General features: G+C 35.4%; 1 protein-coding gene across 1 annotated transcript; it reads left to right on the top strand.

The window, feature by feature from the left end:
• The first annotated feature begins 1,330 nt into the window (after positions 1-1,330).
• Positions 1,331-9,459, top strand: LOC142517790 (DNA-directed RNA polymerase II subunit RPB1-like). Its single transcript, XM_075620242.1, has 14 exons — positions 1,331-1,629; positions 1,732-1,995; positions 2,308-2,607; positions 2,676-2,834; positions 3,027-3,188; positions 3,281-3,501; positions 3,587-3,728; positions 3,809-4,144; positions 4,244-4,530; positions 4,849-5,107; positions 5,173-8,171; positions 8,367-8,438; positions 8,889-8,942; positions 9,035-9,459. Exons 1-14 carry the CDS (start codon positions 1,546-1,548, stop codon positions 9,153-9,155), a joined length of 5,460 nt encoding a protein of 1,819 aa, XP_075476357.1. The 5' UTR covers positions 1,331-1,545; the 3' UTR covers positions 9,156-9,459.
• Positions 9,460-21,052: the final 11,593 nt, after the last annotated feature.

Genomic DNA, 21,052 nt, shown 5'->3' with positions numbered 1-21,052 from the left:
TGTATTCTCCTATAAATACCAGGTTTGAGTGTTCAGTTATTGGATTCACTATATTGTTTTCAGCAGCGCCCTTAGCTGCTCCCCCATATATCCTCAGTCTCTGACTTGAGCGTCGGAGGGGCTACGCCAGGATACTCTCCTGGCCCCCTCCTAACGGTCTTATTTGTGATTTCAGGCCCAGGGTAATTTTGAAGCCCGTGTCTGGATTAGTGACGCTTGCGTGGATCGGACCCTAAATTTCCCGTGAGTATCACGTACTTTTAAAAATAGCCTTATCTTTTAAATAGTTTGCATTTTGCGTTATAGCCTTCTCTATTATTTTTTTTGGGACTCGTGTAACCTTCTATATTTTAAAAAATGTTTAAATACCCCTTTTTATAATATTTTCTCCATCCAAATTACATTATTATATCTAAGAGTGAGCAAGATTTCGGTTTAATCGAATTAACCGAATTTCCGAACCAATTCGGAAATTCAGTTCGGTTATTTCAGAAATTCGGTTTTCAAATTAAAAAAATTCGGTTATATCTGTTAATTCGGTTCGGTTACGATTTTCAAAATTTTGAAATCGGTTAACCGATATAATAAATATTATTACGTAATAAATTTTTATTATTCATCAATTTTTATATATATTTTAATTTTTAATTTTAAAATCGATATAACATGTGTTAATTGTGTTCAAACAAAACTTATACACTTGTGATGTGTTTGATTCTATATTTTTATGCATTTGTGTATATTGTAGTGTTCAAGAAAAATTACATATATAATTAAAGTTAAATCACAATTTTTTTAAAAAAAACTAATCGTGACCGAATTAATCGATTTTAATTCGGTTCGGTTTTCATCAGTTATGAAAATTAATTCGTTCGGTTCGGTTATGGCTAAATATTTCGATTCGATTTGGTTATCGCTAATTCGGTGACCGAACCGACCGAATGCTTACCCCTAACTATACCAAATGATGTAAATTAAACCACTATTCAATTTTTGGTTCAATATGCAATATTTTTTTTTCTAACATTCATAAAATTTATAAACAATTTTGATGAGATGATTTTCTCTATATTTTGGAGTGTAATTACTGTAATGCTAATATTTCTGAATAATATTAATTTTTAATTCGATTTATAATTTTTTTCAATATAATAATACTAATACCTTTAGCTATTCATTCAATGGATGTGGAGGCCATTTGAAAAAATCTTTTTAAAATTAATGACCAATCGATTGTTATCTGAATAGGAATATATATGCCGAATGCCAAACAGCCCCTAATGAAACCTAGGGCGGCGTCTCCGTCTATAAATACCACACGAATCCTGAGGATTTCATTTCGATTCCTGATTTGCGTGGTGAGGGAGATCCATCTACGTGCATCCCACGAATTCCAAAATCTGACCGACTGGTACCATTTGGAACAAAAACAGAACCCAGAGAAATCGTGAAATTGACACCAGCTTCGAACAATTTTGTTTGCCGAACGGTTTACTTTCACAAATTGGGAAACCGTAGAATTGGAGTTCGCGATCCACTGTGTCCATGGACTTGCGCTTCCCCTATTCTCCGGCGGAGGTCTCCAAAGTCCGTGTCGTCCAATTCGGCATTCTAAGCCCTGATGAAATCGTAATACTCTCGAAAGAACTCGGTTTCAGCCGATTACTATCTGTTTAATTCAACTGAACATGATGGTTTTTGTGATCTTTACGCGGGTTTGTGTTCTTGCAGAGGCAAATGTCCGTGGTGCACATAGAGCACAGCGAGACGACGGAAAGAGGAAAGCCGAAGCCAGGGGGTCTGAGCGACCCACGTCTGGGGACAATTGATCGGAAGATGAAGTGTGAGACTTGTATGGCGAACATGGCTGAGTGTCCAGGTCATTTTGGTCATCTTGAGCTTGCAAAACCCATGTTTCATATTGGGTTCATGAAGACTGTTCTCAGCATTCTTCGCTGTGTTTGCTTTAATTGCTCCAAAATTTTGGCTGACGAGGTATATTTGATGACCCTATTATATGTTGAAATTATGAGCTTGCAAAGACAGATGCATTATATATTATTTTGATTCACTCCATCATACACTGACCATTGGTGCTTCTATTTTATAAATATTTCAAACTTTTTCCTTGTGGATATGAATGTCTTAAAAAAATAGTAGCATAACCAGGGTGATTAACTACTTCAGTAATCCAAGTTTAAGATGGTAGTTATTGAATTAAGGAATCTCCCGAACAGGAAACAAAAAAAAACTCAACTGACAAATTCATTCTGTACAATATTAATATTTGTGCTCTGAATTTGATAGGAAGAGCCAAAGTTTAAGCAAGCAACGAGAATTAGGAACCCAAAAAATAGATTAAAGAAGATATTAGATGCATGCAAGAACAAATCCAAATGTGAAGGTGGTGATGAAATTGATGTGCACGGTCAAGACTCTGATGAACCGGTGAAGAAGTCTAGGGGTGGATGTGGTGCTCAGCAGCCAAAAATTTCTATTGATGGCATGAAGATGGTGGCTGAGTACAAGCTTCAAAAGAAGAAAAATGATGACCAGGAGCAGCTTCCTGAACCTGTTGAAAGGAAACAACTTCTTACTGCAGAGAAGGTTTCATTTTATGCATTACAAGTGGAAAATGATTTTATTAGTTTGCTACTCATTGTTATCGGTTTCAGGTTCTTAGCATTCTGAAGAGAATAACTGATGAAGACTGTCAGTTATTGGGTTTGAATCCAAAATATGCTCGCCCTGATTGGATGATTCTTCAAGCTCTTCCAATTCCTCCCCCACCTGTTAGACCTTCCGTGATGATGGATACTTCTTCTAGGAGTGAGGCAAGCCTCTTATTCTTGATCTCTTCAATTACGAGGAGCTTCATGTCACGAGCATTAATTTATTTTTGGTATTTCTGTAGGTTTAATCAGTATGTCAGGGTCTGTCCTCTTATAATTGAAAAGTCACATTGCCACTCCCTTGGCAGTTGCTTTTCGTTGTGGGTGACTTGACTCTTGAATCTCATTATGCAGGATGATTTAACTCATCAACTGGCAATGATCATTCGGCACAATGAAAACTTGAAGAGACAGGAGCGAAATGGGGCCCCTGCGCACATCATCTCTGAGTTTGCGCAGTTGTTGCAGTTTCATATAGCTACATACTTTGACAATGAATTACCGGGACAGCCCCGGGTACATTATCTGCTCTTATAGCTTCACTGATTAACTCTATATGTTCTTGATGACGTCACTTATCTAACCTGATAGTATGTTGGCATCATCAGGCTACCCAAAGATCTGGCAGGCCGATTAAATCGATATGCAGCCGACTTAAAGCAAAAGAAGGTCGAATACGGGGTAATTTGATGGGAAAGAGGGTAGATTTTTCGGCTCGTACTGTGATTACACCTGATCCAACCATCAATATTGATGAACTGGGCGTACCTTGGAGTATTGCATTAAATCTCACATATCCAGAAACTGTTACCCCATATAACATTGAGAGGTTGTTCTCTTAGCCTGTTTACTTTTATTTGTTATCTTCTTTGTGAATTTTGATTTTATCAATCGAAATTTGATATTGTGAACAGGTTGAAAGAGCTTGTAGAGTATGGACCGCACCCTCCACCTGGTAAAACTGGTGCCAAGTATATAATTAGGGATGATGGACAAAGGCTGGATCTCCGGTACTTAAAGAAAAGCAGTGATCAACATCTGGAACTTGGCTATAAGGTGAGATTTTCCCTATGAGTTAGATTGGGCCTAGAATACTATTTTGTATTTTGAGCCAGTTGCTTAAATCTGTGGTGTAGGTGGAGAGACACCTAAACGATGGAGATTTTGTCCTGTTCAATCGGCAACCAAGTCTCCATAAAATGTCTATAATGGGGCATAGAATCAAAATAATGCCTTATTCAACATTCCGCTTGAATTTATCTGTTACCTCTCCCTACAATGCTGATTTTGACGGGGATGAAATGAACATGCATGTGCCCCAGTCATTTGAAACCAGAGCTGAAGTGCTAGAATTAATGATGGTTCCAAAATGTGTTGTCTCACCTCAAGCAAATCGGCCTGTCATGGGAATAGTCCAGGATACACTATTAGGATGTCGCAAAATTACTAAAAGGGATACATTTATTGAGAAGGTGGCATCCAGGAGTTCCTCTCTTTCTCCTCTCTTTTCTGCTTATTTACTGGTATACTTGTATCTACTTTTGTCTGACTTTATCTTTGGTTATATGCAGGATGTTTTCATGAATATTCTGATGTGGTGGGAGGATTTTGATGGCAAAGTACCTGCTCCAGCAATTTTGAAACCTCGGCCTCTCTGGACTGGGAAGCAAGTGTTCAATTTAATCATACCAAAACAAATAAATTTGCTGAGATATTCATCATGGCATCAAGAAAGTGAAAGGGGATTTATAACTCCTGGGGATACTCAAGTACGGATAGAGAAAGGGGAGTTACTTTCTGGCACTCTATGTAAGAAGACACTTGGGACATCTACTGGAAGTCTTATACATGTAATTTGGTATGATCTCTTTTGAAACAATGTACTTAAAATTATGAACGGCTGTATATTTCTTATTACGATCATTTCCAGATGACAAATATTGTTTATGTGAATCACATTATACTTTTTTCACCATTGTACTTGCTATGATTTTCTATTTGAGCTTGACATAGGTAAAATGATTCTGTGATTGGATTTGGTAGCTGGTTAACATAAGAGACTGCATGTTTGTATGTTTATCACTTAAGTTAAATTTGAATACAAACATAGAGGAACTATTGCACAGTAGGATTATTTTTTCAGTTGTTCGTTATTTAATTAAAGGAATACATACAGGGAAGAGGTGGGTCCAGATGCAGCTCGCAAATTTTTGGGGCACACGCAGTGGCTTGTCAATTATTGGCTTTTGCAGAATGCTTTTAGCATTGGAATTGGCGACACAATTGCCGATGCTTCAACAATGGAGAAGATTAATGAAACTATTTCTAATGCAAAGAATGAAGTGAAAGAGCTCATTAGAGCTGCTCAAGAAAAACAGTTAGAGGCTGAACCTGGTAGAACAATGATGGAGTCATTTGAAAACAGAGTGAACCAGGTATGTAATATGTTAACCTTGCCTTCAATGGCTTGAGGAGGCCTGATTTGCTGTGCTTGTCTCAGGTGTTAAATAAGGCCCGTGATGATGCTGGTAGCAGTGCCCAGAAAAGCTTGTCAGAAAGCAACAACCTTAAGGCGATGGTTACAGCTGGATCTAAGGGAAGTTTTATCAACATATCTCAGATGACTGCTTGTGTGGGGCAACAAAACGTTGAAGGCAAGCGAATCCCTTTTGGGTTCATAGATCGTACGCTGCCTCACTTCACCAAAGATGATTATGGCCCAGAGAGTCGTGGGTTTGTGGAGAACTCATATCTTAGAGGGCTGACTCCTCAAGAGTTTTTCTTCCATGCTATGGGTGGTAGGGAAGGTTTAATAGATACTGCAGTGAAAACTTCTGAAACTGGATACATTCAAAGGCGATTGGTGAAGGCGATGGAGGATATAATGGTCAAGTATGATGGAACCGTCAGGAATTCTTTAGGGGATGTGATTCAGTTTCTCTATGGAGAAGATGGTATGGATTCTGTTTGGATTGAATCTCAACCCCTGGAGTCATTGAAGCTGAAAAAAGCAGATTTCAATGACATGTACAGATATGAGATTGATAATCCAAACTGGAATCCTAATTACATGTCTCCAGAATCTGTTGAAGATCTTAAAACAATTCGTGAAATCCGCAATGTATTTGACGCTGAGGTTCAGAAACTTGAAGTTGATAGATACCAACTTGGGACGGAGATAGCTACCACAGGTGATAACTCTTGGCCTTTGCCCGTTAACATTAAAAGGCTTGTCTTAAACGCACAGAAAACTTTTAAGGTTGATTTCCGTAGACCTTCTGATATACACCCAATGGAGATTGTGGAAGCTGTTGATAAGTTGCAAGAAAGGCTTAAGGTGGTTGTTGGTGATGATTATTTGAGTATGGAAGCCCAAAAGAATGCTACTTTGTTTTTCAATATTTTACTACGTAGTGCGTTGGCGAGTAAAAGGGTTTTGAAGGAATACAGACTTACACGTGAAGCTTTCGAATGGGTTATTGGTGAGATTGAATCTCGCTTTTTGCAGTCTCTGGTAGCACCAGGGGAAATGATCGGTTGTGTAGCCGCACAATCTATTGGTGAACCTGCGACTCAGATGACTCTTAATACTTTCCATTATGCTGGTGTGAGTGCCAAGAATGTTACTTTAGGTGTTCCGAGGTTGAGGGAGATCATTAATGTTGCTAAAAAAATCAAAACACCCTCTCTCTCAGTATACTTGAAGTCTGATGTGAGTAAAACCAAGGAGAGGGCGAAGAATGTTCAGTGTGCACTCGAATACACTACTTTGCGAAGTGTTACACAAGCTACTGAGGTATGGTACGATCCAGATCCAATGAGTACAGTCATTGAGGAAGATGTCGAGTTTGTGAAGTCCTATTATGAGATGCCAGATGAGGAGATTGACCCAGATAAGATCTCTCCTTGGTTGCTTCGTATAGAATTAAATCGGGAAATGATGGTGGACAAGAAGCTTAGCATGGCTGATATAGCAGAGAAGATTAATCTTGAATTTGATGATGATCTGACTTGTATATTTAATGATGACAATGCCGAGAAGTTGATCCTTCGGATTCGTATCATGAATGATGAAGCTCCGAAAGGTGATCTGAATGATGAATCTGCAGAGGATGATGTGTTCCTCAAAAAGATTGAAAGTAACATGCTTACAGAAATGGCTCTTCGAGGCATTCCAGATATCAATAAAGTGTTCATTAAGAATAGTAAGCTGAATAGGTTTGATGAGAATGAAGGATTCAAGGCTGAGAATGAGTGGATGCTGGATACTGAGGGTGTCAATCTTTTGGCTGTCATGTGTCATGAAGATGTTGATGCAAAGAGAACGACGAGCAATCACTTGATTGAAGTTATTGAAGTTCTAGGAATTGAGGCAGTTCGAAAAGCTTTGCTAGATGAGCTGCGTGTTGTCATATCTTTTGATGGATCGTACGTGAATTATAGACATTTGGCTATACTGTGTGATACCATGACCTACCGTGGTCATTTGATGGCTATCACTCGTCATGGGATCAACCGCAATGATACCGGCCCCATGATGAGGTGCTCATTCGAAGAAACAGTGGACATTCTACTGGATGCTGCTGTCTTTGCAGAAACAGATCGTCTTAGGGGTGTCACTGAAAATATTATGTTAGGACAACTTGCCCCAATTGGCACTGGAGATTGTTCCTTGTATCTGAATGAAGAGATGCTGAAGCAAGCTATTGAGATCCCTCTACCTAGTTACATTGATGGTGGACTAGAGTTTGGCATGACGCCTGCCCGTTCACCACTCACTGGGACGCCATATCACGATGGCATGATGTCACCAAATTATTTACTGAGTCCAAATCTGCGATTGTCTCCAATTACCGATTCTCAGTTTTCTCCTTATGTTGGTGGAATGGCGTTTTCTCCTGCTACATCCCCTGGCTACAGCCCATCATCCCCTGGCTACAGCCCCACCTCCCCTGGCTATAGCCCCACTTCCCCTGGCTATAGCCCCACTTCCCCAACCTATAGTCCTAGTTCTCCTGGGTATAGCCCAACAAGCCCTGCATATTCTCCTACTAGCCCCTCCTACAGCCCCACATCTCCGACCTACAGCCCCACATCTCCCAGCTACAGCCCCACGTCTCCCAGCTACAGCCCCACGTCTCCCAGCTACAGCCCAACCTCTCCTGCATACAGCCCCACGTCTCCTGCTTACAGCCCCACGTCTCCTTCGTACAGCCCAACCTCTCCTTCATACAGCCCGACCTCACCTTCCTACAGCCCCACGTCCCCGTCTTACAGCCCAACTTCACCATCGTATAGCCCAACTTCTCCCGCATACAGTCCCACCTCCCCTGGTTACAGTCCCACCTCCCCTAGTTACAGTCCGACATCTCCAAGTTACAGTCCTACATCTCCGAGTTACAACCCTTCAGCAAGATACAGCCCATCTCTTGCGTATTCACCTACAAGTCCAAAGATCACACCTTCAAGTCCCTACAGTCCCTCTTCTCCGAGTTATAGGTAAACTAGCAAAATCTTTTTCTAACCATTTGTCTTTTGTGACGGTTTTTATTGATTCCTAAGTACCTGCAGCTCTGAAAATTTGGCAGAATTGTTATATATGATTGATTGTGTTGATTGAAGGGCAATAGGAAAGTCGTTTGTTGGACGAGGGGTCTGCAGACTGTAATTTACTACTTTATTTTTGTTTTGCAGCCCAACATCTCCGTCATATTCCCCAACATCTCCATCTTATTCTCCTTCTAGTCCAAGCTACAGTCCAAGCAGGTAAGTATTTCTGGCATTGTGTAGTTTAGAACTTCATATGGATTTTTACTTTCAATGCCTGTACTGTACTCGTATTTACATGCTGTTCTCTTTGTCCTCTTAGTTTTCTGGTTTATAGAGTAGTTTGCTATGTCAGTTTATCCCTATTTCCAGGATCCTGCAGGCTGCTGTTGTCTTAATTTGTGACTTTGATGGTTGTGATACATCGATAAGCTAACCAACACATTAATCCTTTCGCAAACTATCATTATGTAACCGACTGCCCTAAATTTTTTGGACCATGTCGATTAATGGATAGAATCTGGCTGACTGATTAGATAGAAAAGGTCATCTATATGTACACGTTGCTTAGTTTGGTGTTTATATTGTCAAGTACAGATGGCTACAATACATTTAGAGGTACATCATCTGTTATTTTCTTATTTATCTTGTATTTCCATTACTTTTCAGCCCATATAGCTCTGGTGCTAGCCCCGACTTTAGCGCTAGCTCTCCACAGTACAGGTGAGTGCAGAGCACACGAAGTTGACAATAAATTTCAGTTGAAATTGGTCTCGTTTTGATCCTAATTAATTTTGTCTGGGGTCGTTGTACAGCCCAAGTGCAGGATATTCTCCTAGTGCACCTGGCTACTCCCCATCTTCAACAAGCCAATACACTCCCCGTAGTAACGATGTGGATGATAAAAGTGTAAAGGATGAGAAGAGCCGTCGTTGAAGAACAGATCTTGTAGTCAATTATCATCGAGTGACAAGTTAACGTGGATCTTATTGTCAAGAATCATCAAGGAGTGACGAATAAACGTTCTATTGCATTTTTCGGTTTTATGGTAGTAGAAGATTAAAAACTTGAATAAATTTATGTTGTGTGCCTAGTCTTGTTTGTCATCCTTGTACGTTCCATCTTGGTCAAAAATTGTGCTTCGCTATTCAACTATTATGATTAAATTTCGTGTATGATATATGTATAAAGGTGAATCGCACGCATATGTTGAAATGTTTGTGAAATTTCTTTTAAAATTGTTATGGTTTACTGTTTTAACTTAGCTTCCAGCCTGGTTAAAATTAACCCGATCGGAATTTGGTCTGAAAATTCTTTTTATTTATATCCTTTAAATATTAGGATGTTTTCAGTTTAAATAATAAAGGATATTTTAACTTGTGTCTCGAAATTTGTTCAATATGCATGTAAAGGCTAAAAACCATGAAGAGGTCTAAATATGAGATATTTGTCATCTGTATAACAGGAATTCTGATTATGTTGACGAATGACGAGTTTGGTTTATGCCTAATTAGGTTACCAAAAAAATTCGACAGATTAACATTCAAACTTAGTTGGCTAGGCGTAAGATTCGGGTTTTGATTTTGAATTCCTATTTATTTCGGTTAAATAATGTCATATTATATATCAGATCCTTTGATCATCCCAAATAACGTAACGAATAGTACCTTGGCAAAAACTTGTGGGAGGCGTTTTCACAGGTCGTATTTTCTGATACGGATCTCTTATTTGAGTCATCCATGAAAAAATATTACTTTTTATGGTAAGAGTATTACTTTTTATTTTGAATATCGGTAGGGTTGACCCGTCTCATAGATAAAGATTCATGAGATCGTTTCATAAGAGACGTACTCTAGTACCTTTGAATTTCATATTGGTATTCTGTTGATTTTTCCACTCCTATAAACGACATAGGACAAATGGTATGTCTATGTTATATCTGATGTAGCTCTCCATTTTTTGGAGCATTTGACAATGCGAGTATTTTAGAAAAGATTTTACCTCGTGCAGCATAGAAGAATCCACACGACAAATTTGCTATAGGAATCCATTATAACCTCATATAAACTTTTTTTACTATATAATCTCTTTTAGAACGTGACATCCTCGTCATGGTCTGATTCAATGATCAACCAAAGTCGAGAATCTAAAGGCGACTCTTGTTAATCTAGCATTTCGCCCATAGGTTCAAGATGTGACTTTTGTACACACATCACTTTGCCTTCATAACACTAATATCTCAGTGTTCATGTTGGTGATCATCTCTGATGTAATTATGTCACGCCATGTGCCCGTATCATTGAAAATGCGATCACACAATTAACCCCTTTATCAACTACTCCACAGTCCATATTCATTATCACTTTATAATAATGGCTAACATAAATTGTCATATATACTGCAACATAATTGTCACAACTTGAAAAATTATCCAACGTACACCAAGATTCCAAGGGTGGCTTACGTAAATTCAAGAGCCGGCTCATAAAACTCACAAATAATTATCAACACCCAATAATTTCCGAGTTTATATGACATATAATGAACATGATGATATACGATGAACTTTTGAACAACATATGCAAAACATTCCATGTTTCATGTTTCTTTTTCACTTCTATTACACTAATTGACCATTTTAGATGTCAACGTGTGTGCCCAACATTTTCCATGTAAACCCATTGTCAAAATTTTATGTGCTTTTTCCATTGAATATCGTGGGCTTGCATTTTGCTAGACCCAATTCACTAGCTTATTAAGCCCACAAAAATGAGGGATTCAATTTTTATACTCGCCAATAAAAAGAATTAATAAATAAAATAGTTCGAGACATGAAATGAGATAATAAATTATATATTATGAAAATGATAAATTAAAATATATGGACAACATAAAGATTTATAACTAACTATTGATGGATTTGAGTCAAATACCAGATGAAATATGGTCGTGTTTTCGAAATAATAAACATGATCGTTTATGTATAATAAATTTATTTATTTATGAGTTGGGTCAACTTTTTATTGATCTATAACAAATGTTAGGTTTTAAACAACATGCTCCACTCTTTTTATTATTATTATTTTTTAAAAAAATATTTTTATGTAAATTTGAATAGAAAATTATAAGTGTCACTTTGAAGCCACGAATTTTTATTTTTATCTTTGAAAAAAAAGCCACAATAATTAAACACCTTTAAAATTGTCACACCACGAGGCCCCCACGGCCTATTCAAAACTTAAATTTGTTCATATTACGGATTATAAGTTCAAAATACAATTACTTTAATTTTATGGCAAAAATTTGTGTGAGACGGTCTTACGGATCGTATTTTGTGAGACGGTCTCTTATTTGGGTCGTCAATGAAAAATATTACTTTTTATGCTAAGAGTATTACTTTTATTGTGAATATCGATAAGGGTTGACCGTCCCACAGATAAAGATTCGTGAGACCATCTCACAAGAAACCTACAATAATTTCATTAGTAATATTTTTTTTTTCAATCACTCATTTATGGTATTCATTCAGTATAGTGTAATTATATAATACATATGCGGGCTTGGACAATCTTCCCTCCTTGAGCTAACTTTTGGAGTCCAGTTAGGTTCAAGTCTCGATATTAACATAATATCATAGCTCAGTTTCTACCGTTATGTGTTGGACTGCCTGTAGCTGGGTCATCCGTTCTGTCCATAGTTGTGTTTTTATAAACTTCACACTCCAGATAGTCAATTCTTGGGTGTGAGATAAGTGTGTTAGTTGTCTCACATCGGTTGAATAAAATCCATGAGAGTTGTTCACATGTGTTTGAATAATCTTCCCTATGAATAGATTCCACTCTTACAATTTGTTTAACACATCTTTGTCTCTTACATTTAGTGGTCATGATGGAGTAAAAATAGTTGAATAAATGTCACAATTCATTAAAAAATATATAGTAAAAACAATAAAATAAAAAGCAGCACCTTATTTTTTTATTGTGAATAATTTTACTATATTGTTAAACATTTAAGTAAGTTGTATAAAACAATTACTCCGACCATAGACGGTGGGTTAAGAGTCAATTAAATTAGGTGGTTTAATTACTTCCAAAAGCTATCTTTTTATAATTTATTGTCATTAAAACTAATTACAATTTCATTAATAATTGTTAATTATAAGCACGCTGATACACGATATTTTGACTTCACATTAGAAATTCCGTAGCACTATGTTTAATCAGCTTCGTATCTTAATAATTAGGAGAAATTTGACTATAATTAAGTTTACAAAGTCAATTTTTTTTTTTTTTTATCATCAAATCAAAACATCTAAAAGTTTGAAACATGTTTTCAAAGAGACAATTCATTCCTTTGGCAAAAAGTCAGCAAAGTACATTCTATCATGACATTATAATTATCTGTCACGAAGAAATATATATATATATATAATATATATATATTGATTGTATCTTTAATATTATTGTCGATTATAACTAATATAATATAATCGATCGTCGGACATTATATGATAGAAACATTGACAAAGGAGATGTTTTTTTGTTTAAGCATTGACGGTCGGAGTGCGGTTGCATTTTTCGAATGACATTGTAAAATCATTTTAAAATTTGGGAAGCTCATTGTTTTTCAATGTTCAATATAAAAGAACCAATCAACTCAACAATTATATAAATAAAATAAGTACCAATTGTGAAATTGGTATGAATGAATATAATAATTATAATAAAAGTTAATGCAATCATTCACAAAAAAATGCACAAAAAGGATAAAATTAAAGTTACAAAGAAAATGTGTGTGTGTGTGTCAAAAATTAGGACCATAACATACCAATTTATCCGTACATTTTTGTCTTTAGTATGTAGTTAATTGTGTGTCTACCACCGACTAAAATAATAAATATTAAATAATCACGGATAAATTTTTCACTCTAGCTACAATTTAAATCAAATGGAAAATTTAAATAATTTTGATAATTCTTTAATTTGAAGACCATAATTTATAGTGATTGTAAGTGAATAAATATTCCGAGTAAGATAAAGACATTTGTATGTTTAGAATCAAAGGAGAGCATATCACGTAAATTAATCTCTTTCTTTTGGTATAATTTTCAAATATCCTAATAAATTTTGATTTTATGTGATAAAATATATATAATTATATTCAAGATGATACTTGTTAGGTCAAACGCTTAACATTAAACCAATTATATAGTAGTTAATAGAAACACAATTTCATTTCTTTTTTTGTCGCAGTGCAGAATTCTATATTAAAGATATACGGATACGAGAGGTACCGCCAATTTGGATGTTAATTGATCGGACTGTTAGGTTCATGAATTCTGGGAAGATTGAAATATGTTTCATTGTTGATGTTGTCTCGTATAACTAAGAGACCACTATTATTGTTCTTTGCTGTTGGTTTTATCTTTATTCGAAACCAGTCTTACATATGAACGAAACTCTTTTACAGGCGATAAATCCAACCAGATCATATAGCAACTTGATGTAATCTACCACTGAGTCTTGAAATTCCTATGCAATATACTGAAATTTTACGGTATAAATTCGTTCCAACTATTTTTCCCCCTTAAAGAAATAAGATAAATCACAGTGTTAAGTTTTTCAAGAAATATTTTTCACAAAAAGAGACTGTTACTTTTGCTGCAATTGAATATGTCAAAACCATGACGGTGGGATTCGGTCCTAATCAATTAATTAATTTATATATGTGCAACTCTCTCGTTAATTCACGAGGTCCCACAACATTTTTTAGCTAGTGGAAAACCTTATTGTTTTACTACAAAAATTTAAATTATATATATTTTTAAAAAAATATAATTAAATAATTTTTTTATTAAAATACAATGCCAATCATCGATTATTGGATAAAATCACCAGCTTGATTGAGAAACTTTAATAAATTTGGACTATATGAATATATATACTTAAAAAAATTATATATGAATTTTAATTTTTATATTTAAAATGTAAACGTCTTTTTTCTTATATCCCAATCATTATCATTACAAGTACGACCACGTTGTGACAACAAAATTTGATAACATCTTTTACCTATAACTATAAGAATTACATGTTTGGCAACTGTCCATATTTATAAGTAATATATATATATATATATATATATATAATATAAAATTCAGGCGAGACGAATAAACAAAAATGAATTCAAAGTTTGATTGCGAAAAAGGAGAGATTAATTATGTATCGACCAACGAATCAAACGATACCCTACTTGGGCTATCCATATATTGTAGGGATAACTACAAGAAAATATACTGTTTGAAACAGCGTGTACACATGCATAGAGAGACTGATACCAATCTTTCGCCGTTTTACCCAAAATATAATATCTTGTGGGACGGAAAATAAGCTACAAAGAGAATATCATCTCGAAAGTGTTGTAAAATATCATTCCTATAGGAAAAAGTGCATTGTTAGTTATTGACGTGTTTTGTGTTTTAGTTTTTTGTAATACGTTTGAGTTTGATTTTCTTACGGTAACTTGGCTTTTTTGTTTTGGTCTGTTTTTTGCCTGAAACCACTAACCATCGGATATTGTTTATTTGACGTCGATATTCTCCTATACGATTCATGTGATAAGAATAGAACGTATAATACACCACATCAGAATCTACCTAAATAAAAATAAAAAGAAAATATATTTTTTTTCCTTTTATTTTGAAATATTGGAGGTTGTTTTTACTATATTTTTCCCTTTTTATTGCTTAGATGAATTTTAATATATGAAAAATATGTGTTATTCTCGCCGCAAATGTCACGTAGGGAGAGCATTGATATAAAATAAATCATATTCAATGTATTTAGTGGTTTCGGGAGAAAAATCCAAGTTACTGCTTGAAAATCAAATTTTGACAACTTACAGTTATAATAAAACCCAAAAAAGACATAGTTATAAGACTAAAATTGTAATTTTTCTTATAAGATAACATGATAGTTACACGACATAATAATCTAATTGTTTATGCACTAAATAATATCATAAATCAAATAATAAAAATATCATAACTAGGTCATTTAATAAAATAAATAACCAATGGTCATATCTTATACAATAAAACATAATACATACTAGTAAAATATGCATACGCGTTGCATGTGTTATTAATATTTTTAATTTGATCAAATAATACTAAACCATTAACACGAAATTATTTTCAATTTAGAAGAAAGTTGTTCAATTTAAAAAGGAAGTTTTGTTTAAATTTTTTCTGTATAAAATATGGAGTGACTTGAATAAGTTTTTAGTAGGGTAAGAAGGGTAATTATGGAATTAAATATTTTGGTATCCTCTAAAATAGTTATTCTAAGAGGTCTCACATTTAATAATATAGTATAAATATTCTGAAACGTCCACTACTCAAGTTTGTTTTAAGAAGTACTAGAAATTTTTTCCTTTCTAATTTATTCGGCCTAAACACTAAGGATTTAAATATGAATAATTTGCACCTTTTAAAAATAAACCAACCAACTATTATTTGAAAATCTAAAAGAAAGTAATTCAAAGCATAAAATCATAAAACGTCAACCAACCTAAACTAACATTTTTTTCAAAAATAAATTTAACTCTAACATCTTCTCAAAAACCTCTCAAAAGTATCATAAGTCATAAAATATTTAAAGTAGCTTAAGTCTTAAAGATAATTTTATTTGCGGAAAACTAGCGACGGTCCTCGAGTTGTGTGCCTTTCAGTCCAGCAAGATCAACCATCAAGACCTCCATTATTATCAAGCTCACCTGCATCGATCACACCTAGTGAATCTATTGACTCAGCAAACATTAACCATGGTAACAAGTAATACATATACATTCACAAGCAACAGTAAAATACTTTTAATAAAATAACTTCTCATGAACATAAACTTTAACGTTTTATTTTCAACATATCATATCATATTTTCTTTCATCATATACGTATATGTTTCATTTTTTATGGAATTCAGATCCTCAATTGTGACATTCGTATTAGTTGTAGGTCGATGGATCCATCTACGTATTACCACGGTACCGAGGGCAGGGACATCGACGACGCTCTCACCAGTCAACTGAGCCTTGATCTTGCATATCATCGTATCATCGTATTAGTCACAATCAATTCATCTCCTTTAACTTTTCATATTTCAATCACTTATAAAAATCCATGCACGTATAAATCATTTTTCTTTTAAACCAAGCATGCAACATGACTTTTAGCATTAACAGTTTCATCATAAAATTTCATAAACATTTAAAATAAATATTTTAACATTAATTACAGCATTCAAGACACTGCCACGACATCTAACATTTTTCAGGTGTAAAATGATCGTTTTGCCTCTGAAACCCGAACTTTCCAACTTTGTCCTTAGATCTTAAAACGATGACACAAATCATTTCAAATTTAACATATCACCTTAAAATACACCCATAAATATTTCTTAAACGTAAAATTAGGCTTCTCAACTAATTTCTCAATTCGTTTTTAAACTTATATTTACATCCAGGTTTTGACTCGAATGGACTCGAAACTTAACCAAATCTTACCAAACTTGAACCAAAACTTATTAACACCTAACCATATCATATACAACCCAATTCAAGCCCATAAAACCCTTGGACCAGCCTAGGACACCTACTGAACTTTTGTTCCTTTCTTTTAACCCTAGTTTACATACCATGAGTTTCTTCAAGCCTAAGCCCTAACCATCCTGTCCAACCAGTAATCAAAGACCCTAGGACACTACTCAAGCCCTTGACAACCTACTGTACCAAGCCTAGCACCCCAACCGTGCCCAGCCCTACAAGCCGTGACCTAGGAGCCATGCGCGATGTCCAGCTTGCGTACCAGCCCCTAGCCTTCGCACCAGCTACCGTGCAGCCACCCTAGGACCCTAGTGGACCCTACTGGACTGAGCCTACCCAGCCTAGAAGCCTCAGCCCCCAAACCCGTTCGCTTATGCCCTCACGCGATCATACCAGCCCTCGAGCCGAGCCACATGCAACCACCATTGAACCATCCTACAGCCTCTTTAGGTCTCCTGGACACACCCTAGCAGCAGCTAGAGACCATGGCCATTAAGGACTTCTAGCCGAAGAACCCTAGACCTTAAGGACTCTATTTTCGTGCAAGCCTTTGCCCTTGCTGGTGCAGCCCTCGTCTAGGCATCTATGGACCCTTAACATGTTGGAAAAATTCACTCCAAGTTACCCTACCATGTCAGCCTATTTGTGCATCATTACCACAAGTTTTGAATAACAAAAACATGAGTTGTATGCATGTGTGCACATAAAAACGACAATATACCATGCTTATCATATTTATGCACGCAAGCATTTATCAAGCATATAATAATATGGTGTGAAAGATGAGAAAAAAGATATTAAGGCGTGCTTTTGCGTTTATTACGCTTGAAAACGATTTGCAATGCGAGGACGTCGACCCGGGGAGGACCTTGCTGAATTTTCCCTTCAAACTTCACGTGACTTTGCCTGAAAATTATGTGTGTGATCGTGTAGGCTGATGTAGGAAAAGTCATTGTGTTATTCTAGGGAGGGGCGTGAGTTTTGGGGTTTATGGGTAGGGTTTATTAGCTTAAAATTTAATATATAATACATGGTACAAGCTTGATTCATTAACCTAGTATAATAGGTCTATTAAGCACATTAGTTAATATTTAAAATATTTTATTTAGGAAAGGTTGTGAAAATATTAGCCGAGATCTCGAAAAATTTATATTTTCGTCGAAAATCGAATACCGTTTAAAAATACGACTCGGCGTATAAAAACATCTGAAAACACCTCATTTTCGAAAATTCTACTAAAAATACACCACACATTAAACAATTAAAAATAATTATTTAATAAAAATAATTTCCCTTATATCATCTCCGGTCTCTATTCTTCGATCGCGTGTCGAATAACCTTTAAAACACAGTTTTATGCATTCTATCATAAAATCATATTTTAAACATGTGATCATGTGTATCATAATTAATTCATGTCATTAAAACTATTTAATTAGTTATTTTTCACTTTTCTTAGATTTATATACAGTTGGATTATGTTATAGTATTTTTTTGCACCTCACGTATTATATATGTTTGGAAATAATGAGGAAATTTCAAAGCTTGTGTATATCCAACAGTTTCAACCTTTTTGTGATTCTCGATTTCTCTCGCACCTTAAGATTTTTATGTTTTTACCATCTGCTCTGTTGGTACTATTATCGTACGGATGATTATATATATATATAAAATTTTGTTCAACCGATCTGTTTTCAATGTCATCAAAATAAAAACAAATTAGAGATCAAACCAAGCCAATTTCTCACTTTCTGTCTCCAAGCGAAACCATGATTCTCAATTGAACTATTCATTTCGCTTCGTATAGCTAGATCGGCCTAGGGGATACACGAACCATATAGCTAGATCGGCCTAGGGGATACACTAACCATTTCGGCTCTACCGTGAAAAGAGTGCATCAACGAGGAAACGTATCTTTTGTGATATGATCTCACGAATATATTTTTGTTAGATATGTCGACCTAATCTATATCTGTAGTGAAAATAACACTCTTGATATAAAAAATAAAAATTTTTTTCCCACGGGTCAGGGATAGAAATCTATATGACAAAATTGATATGTGTGACGGTTTTGTAAGAGTTTTTGTGTATATGGAACAACATTAAGGTATAGTTTGGTATACTGGATAAGAGAGAGATTGATAAATAATCTTTCTTATCCCACGTTTGGTACTTTTTTAGAAAGCACATGATAATATCATGGGATCGTGATAAATAATTTTATACAAGGATAAAATATCATTTTTATGAGATGTGATAATTTTAATTTAATGATAAAAAACACACAAATGACTTAATTGCCCTCAATATATAAAAATCATAAACCCTATCGTTCTCTAATTTCATCGCCCCATCTTATTTATCATTAATTTATCTTTATATTATAAATTACATGTTTCTCCAATCATGTATATCAAACTATGTCTAATATTATTATTATTTTATACGATATTAGAATCTAACATATTTTATTTTCAATGTCAAATCAAGTGTTAATCTAATAAAGCAATACATATATGAAGGTCGCAGAGTTTGACATTTTCAGCCTTTCAGATTAATATTGGTATTATCTGGACGGAGGCCCGATTATGCATTTATGGACTATGAAACCGAAGTCGTGGCCCGGAATTAAATATCTCCTTCTGAAATAAACAATCAATCATTTTTTAACCTTTTTTTTTACAGTGTAATAAATACTTGTTTGTCCCATAATTAAAAGTATACGAAATAAAACAATTTACATTAGGTTTTAGCAGCGGAGAGACTAAAAAATAAATTCACAACGAAAAAAAAAAGACACATATAAATAAAGTAGTTAGCAAAAATATAACAAAAATTAGTTCTTGAAGAATACACGCATATTTTTAGAAACAGAAGAAATTTATATCTCTAGCTTACGACGGGTGTTTTTCCCCCTAATATAGATTGATTGCTTGTAAGCGGCTTCGTCAAAACTCGATTTTGTTCGTAAAGATTGAGTACTGCAGCCAAACTAAAATCCAACTCGAGTATAGTTAGCTCAGACATTACTCGATCTCAGTCTATTATTTTTTTTACATTTATTTAAATCTATTTTCTACACTTATCGTGAACACTGACTGAGTTGACGCCAATCTATTGAATATTATCACCTCAGCAATGCATATGATATGTTTATAGTGGATGTTCACCCACATCAAAACTATATATATATATATATGTATATGCTTGTGTTTCTGATCTTGTGGACGCCCACCGCTAAGGTGACCATGTATTGGATGAGATAAAACCGTATATTTAATAAATTGATGTTATTTTATCGGTGTTTACATGACAAGTATAAAATTAATTATATATATGGACGGAGGTGAGCTTGGTTAGGCATGAAAAGTGTTTTAAGTGTCTTGTCATGGAAGCGGGTCGGTGGTATGCAATTCTCCTAAAATTCCATCAATAGAACAGAATTAGGCTTTCTTAGTACCGTCCAACATTCCAATTAGGTCATTACAACGTCTACGTGGCACAACACATTACTTGTGGACTAGGAAACTCAAGTACAATAAATTCACTTGATCCATAAATTTACATCCTTGTAAATTTTTTTTTATTGAAATTGTTGGACTTATGTGTATTGAGCTAGGTCCATTTGAATGAGAAATTGGACAAGTTAGTGGATGGTAAGTGGGAATTGTCCTATATAGGAAAAAGAATATGACATTGGTGAGCTTATATTGTTTTACTCTTTGTGGAGGTGTAAGAAAGATTGGTCAAGAGGCTCTCTCTCGCGCGCACAAGGCGCAGGGGGGTGCAAATCATGGGCCCGATTTGCAGTGGAAAAAGGCTTGACTTGTGTGCAAGCGTACGAGCGCGACCTGGGTGCGTCGAATGTCGGACCGATCAAGGCAAAATCTCCCACCAAGGTTCACCTGGCTTTTGCTATATTTTTTTTTCGAAATTTCAGTTATGAATGACCTTCCGTATGCCCGACTCTTCATATGGCCTGCGTGACTGTTGGTGCTCCAGCTGGGTTGGCCTTTCGGATGACCAGCTGACCTTTGGCCTTTCGGATGACAAACAGTGGCTGTTCATATGGAGCAGGAGTGTGCCTATATATAGAGGCAACATAGTCCTCCAAATACACTACACCCGACACACTCTCCTACATTCTTATATTTTCTCGAAGCTTTGCTTGCTTGTTGTCTCGGCGGCTGCTGCTTTCACCGGCTGCTGTTCCTCGGTCGTTGCTCTGCTCT

Source organism: Primulina tabacum, chromosome 11 (genome assembly GCF_025594145.1).
Source record: "Primulina tabacum isolate GXHZ01 chromosome 11, ASM2559414v2, whole genome shotgun sequence".
Lineage (NCBI taxonomy): Eukaryota > Viridiplantae > Streptophyta > Magnoliopsida > Lamiales > Gesneriaceae > Primulina > Primulina tabacum.
The sequence above is the reverse complement of the archived record's forward strand: the minus strand, read 5'-3'. Positions and strand labels throughout refer to the sequence as shown.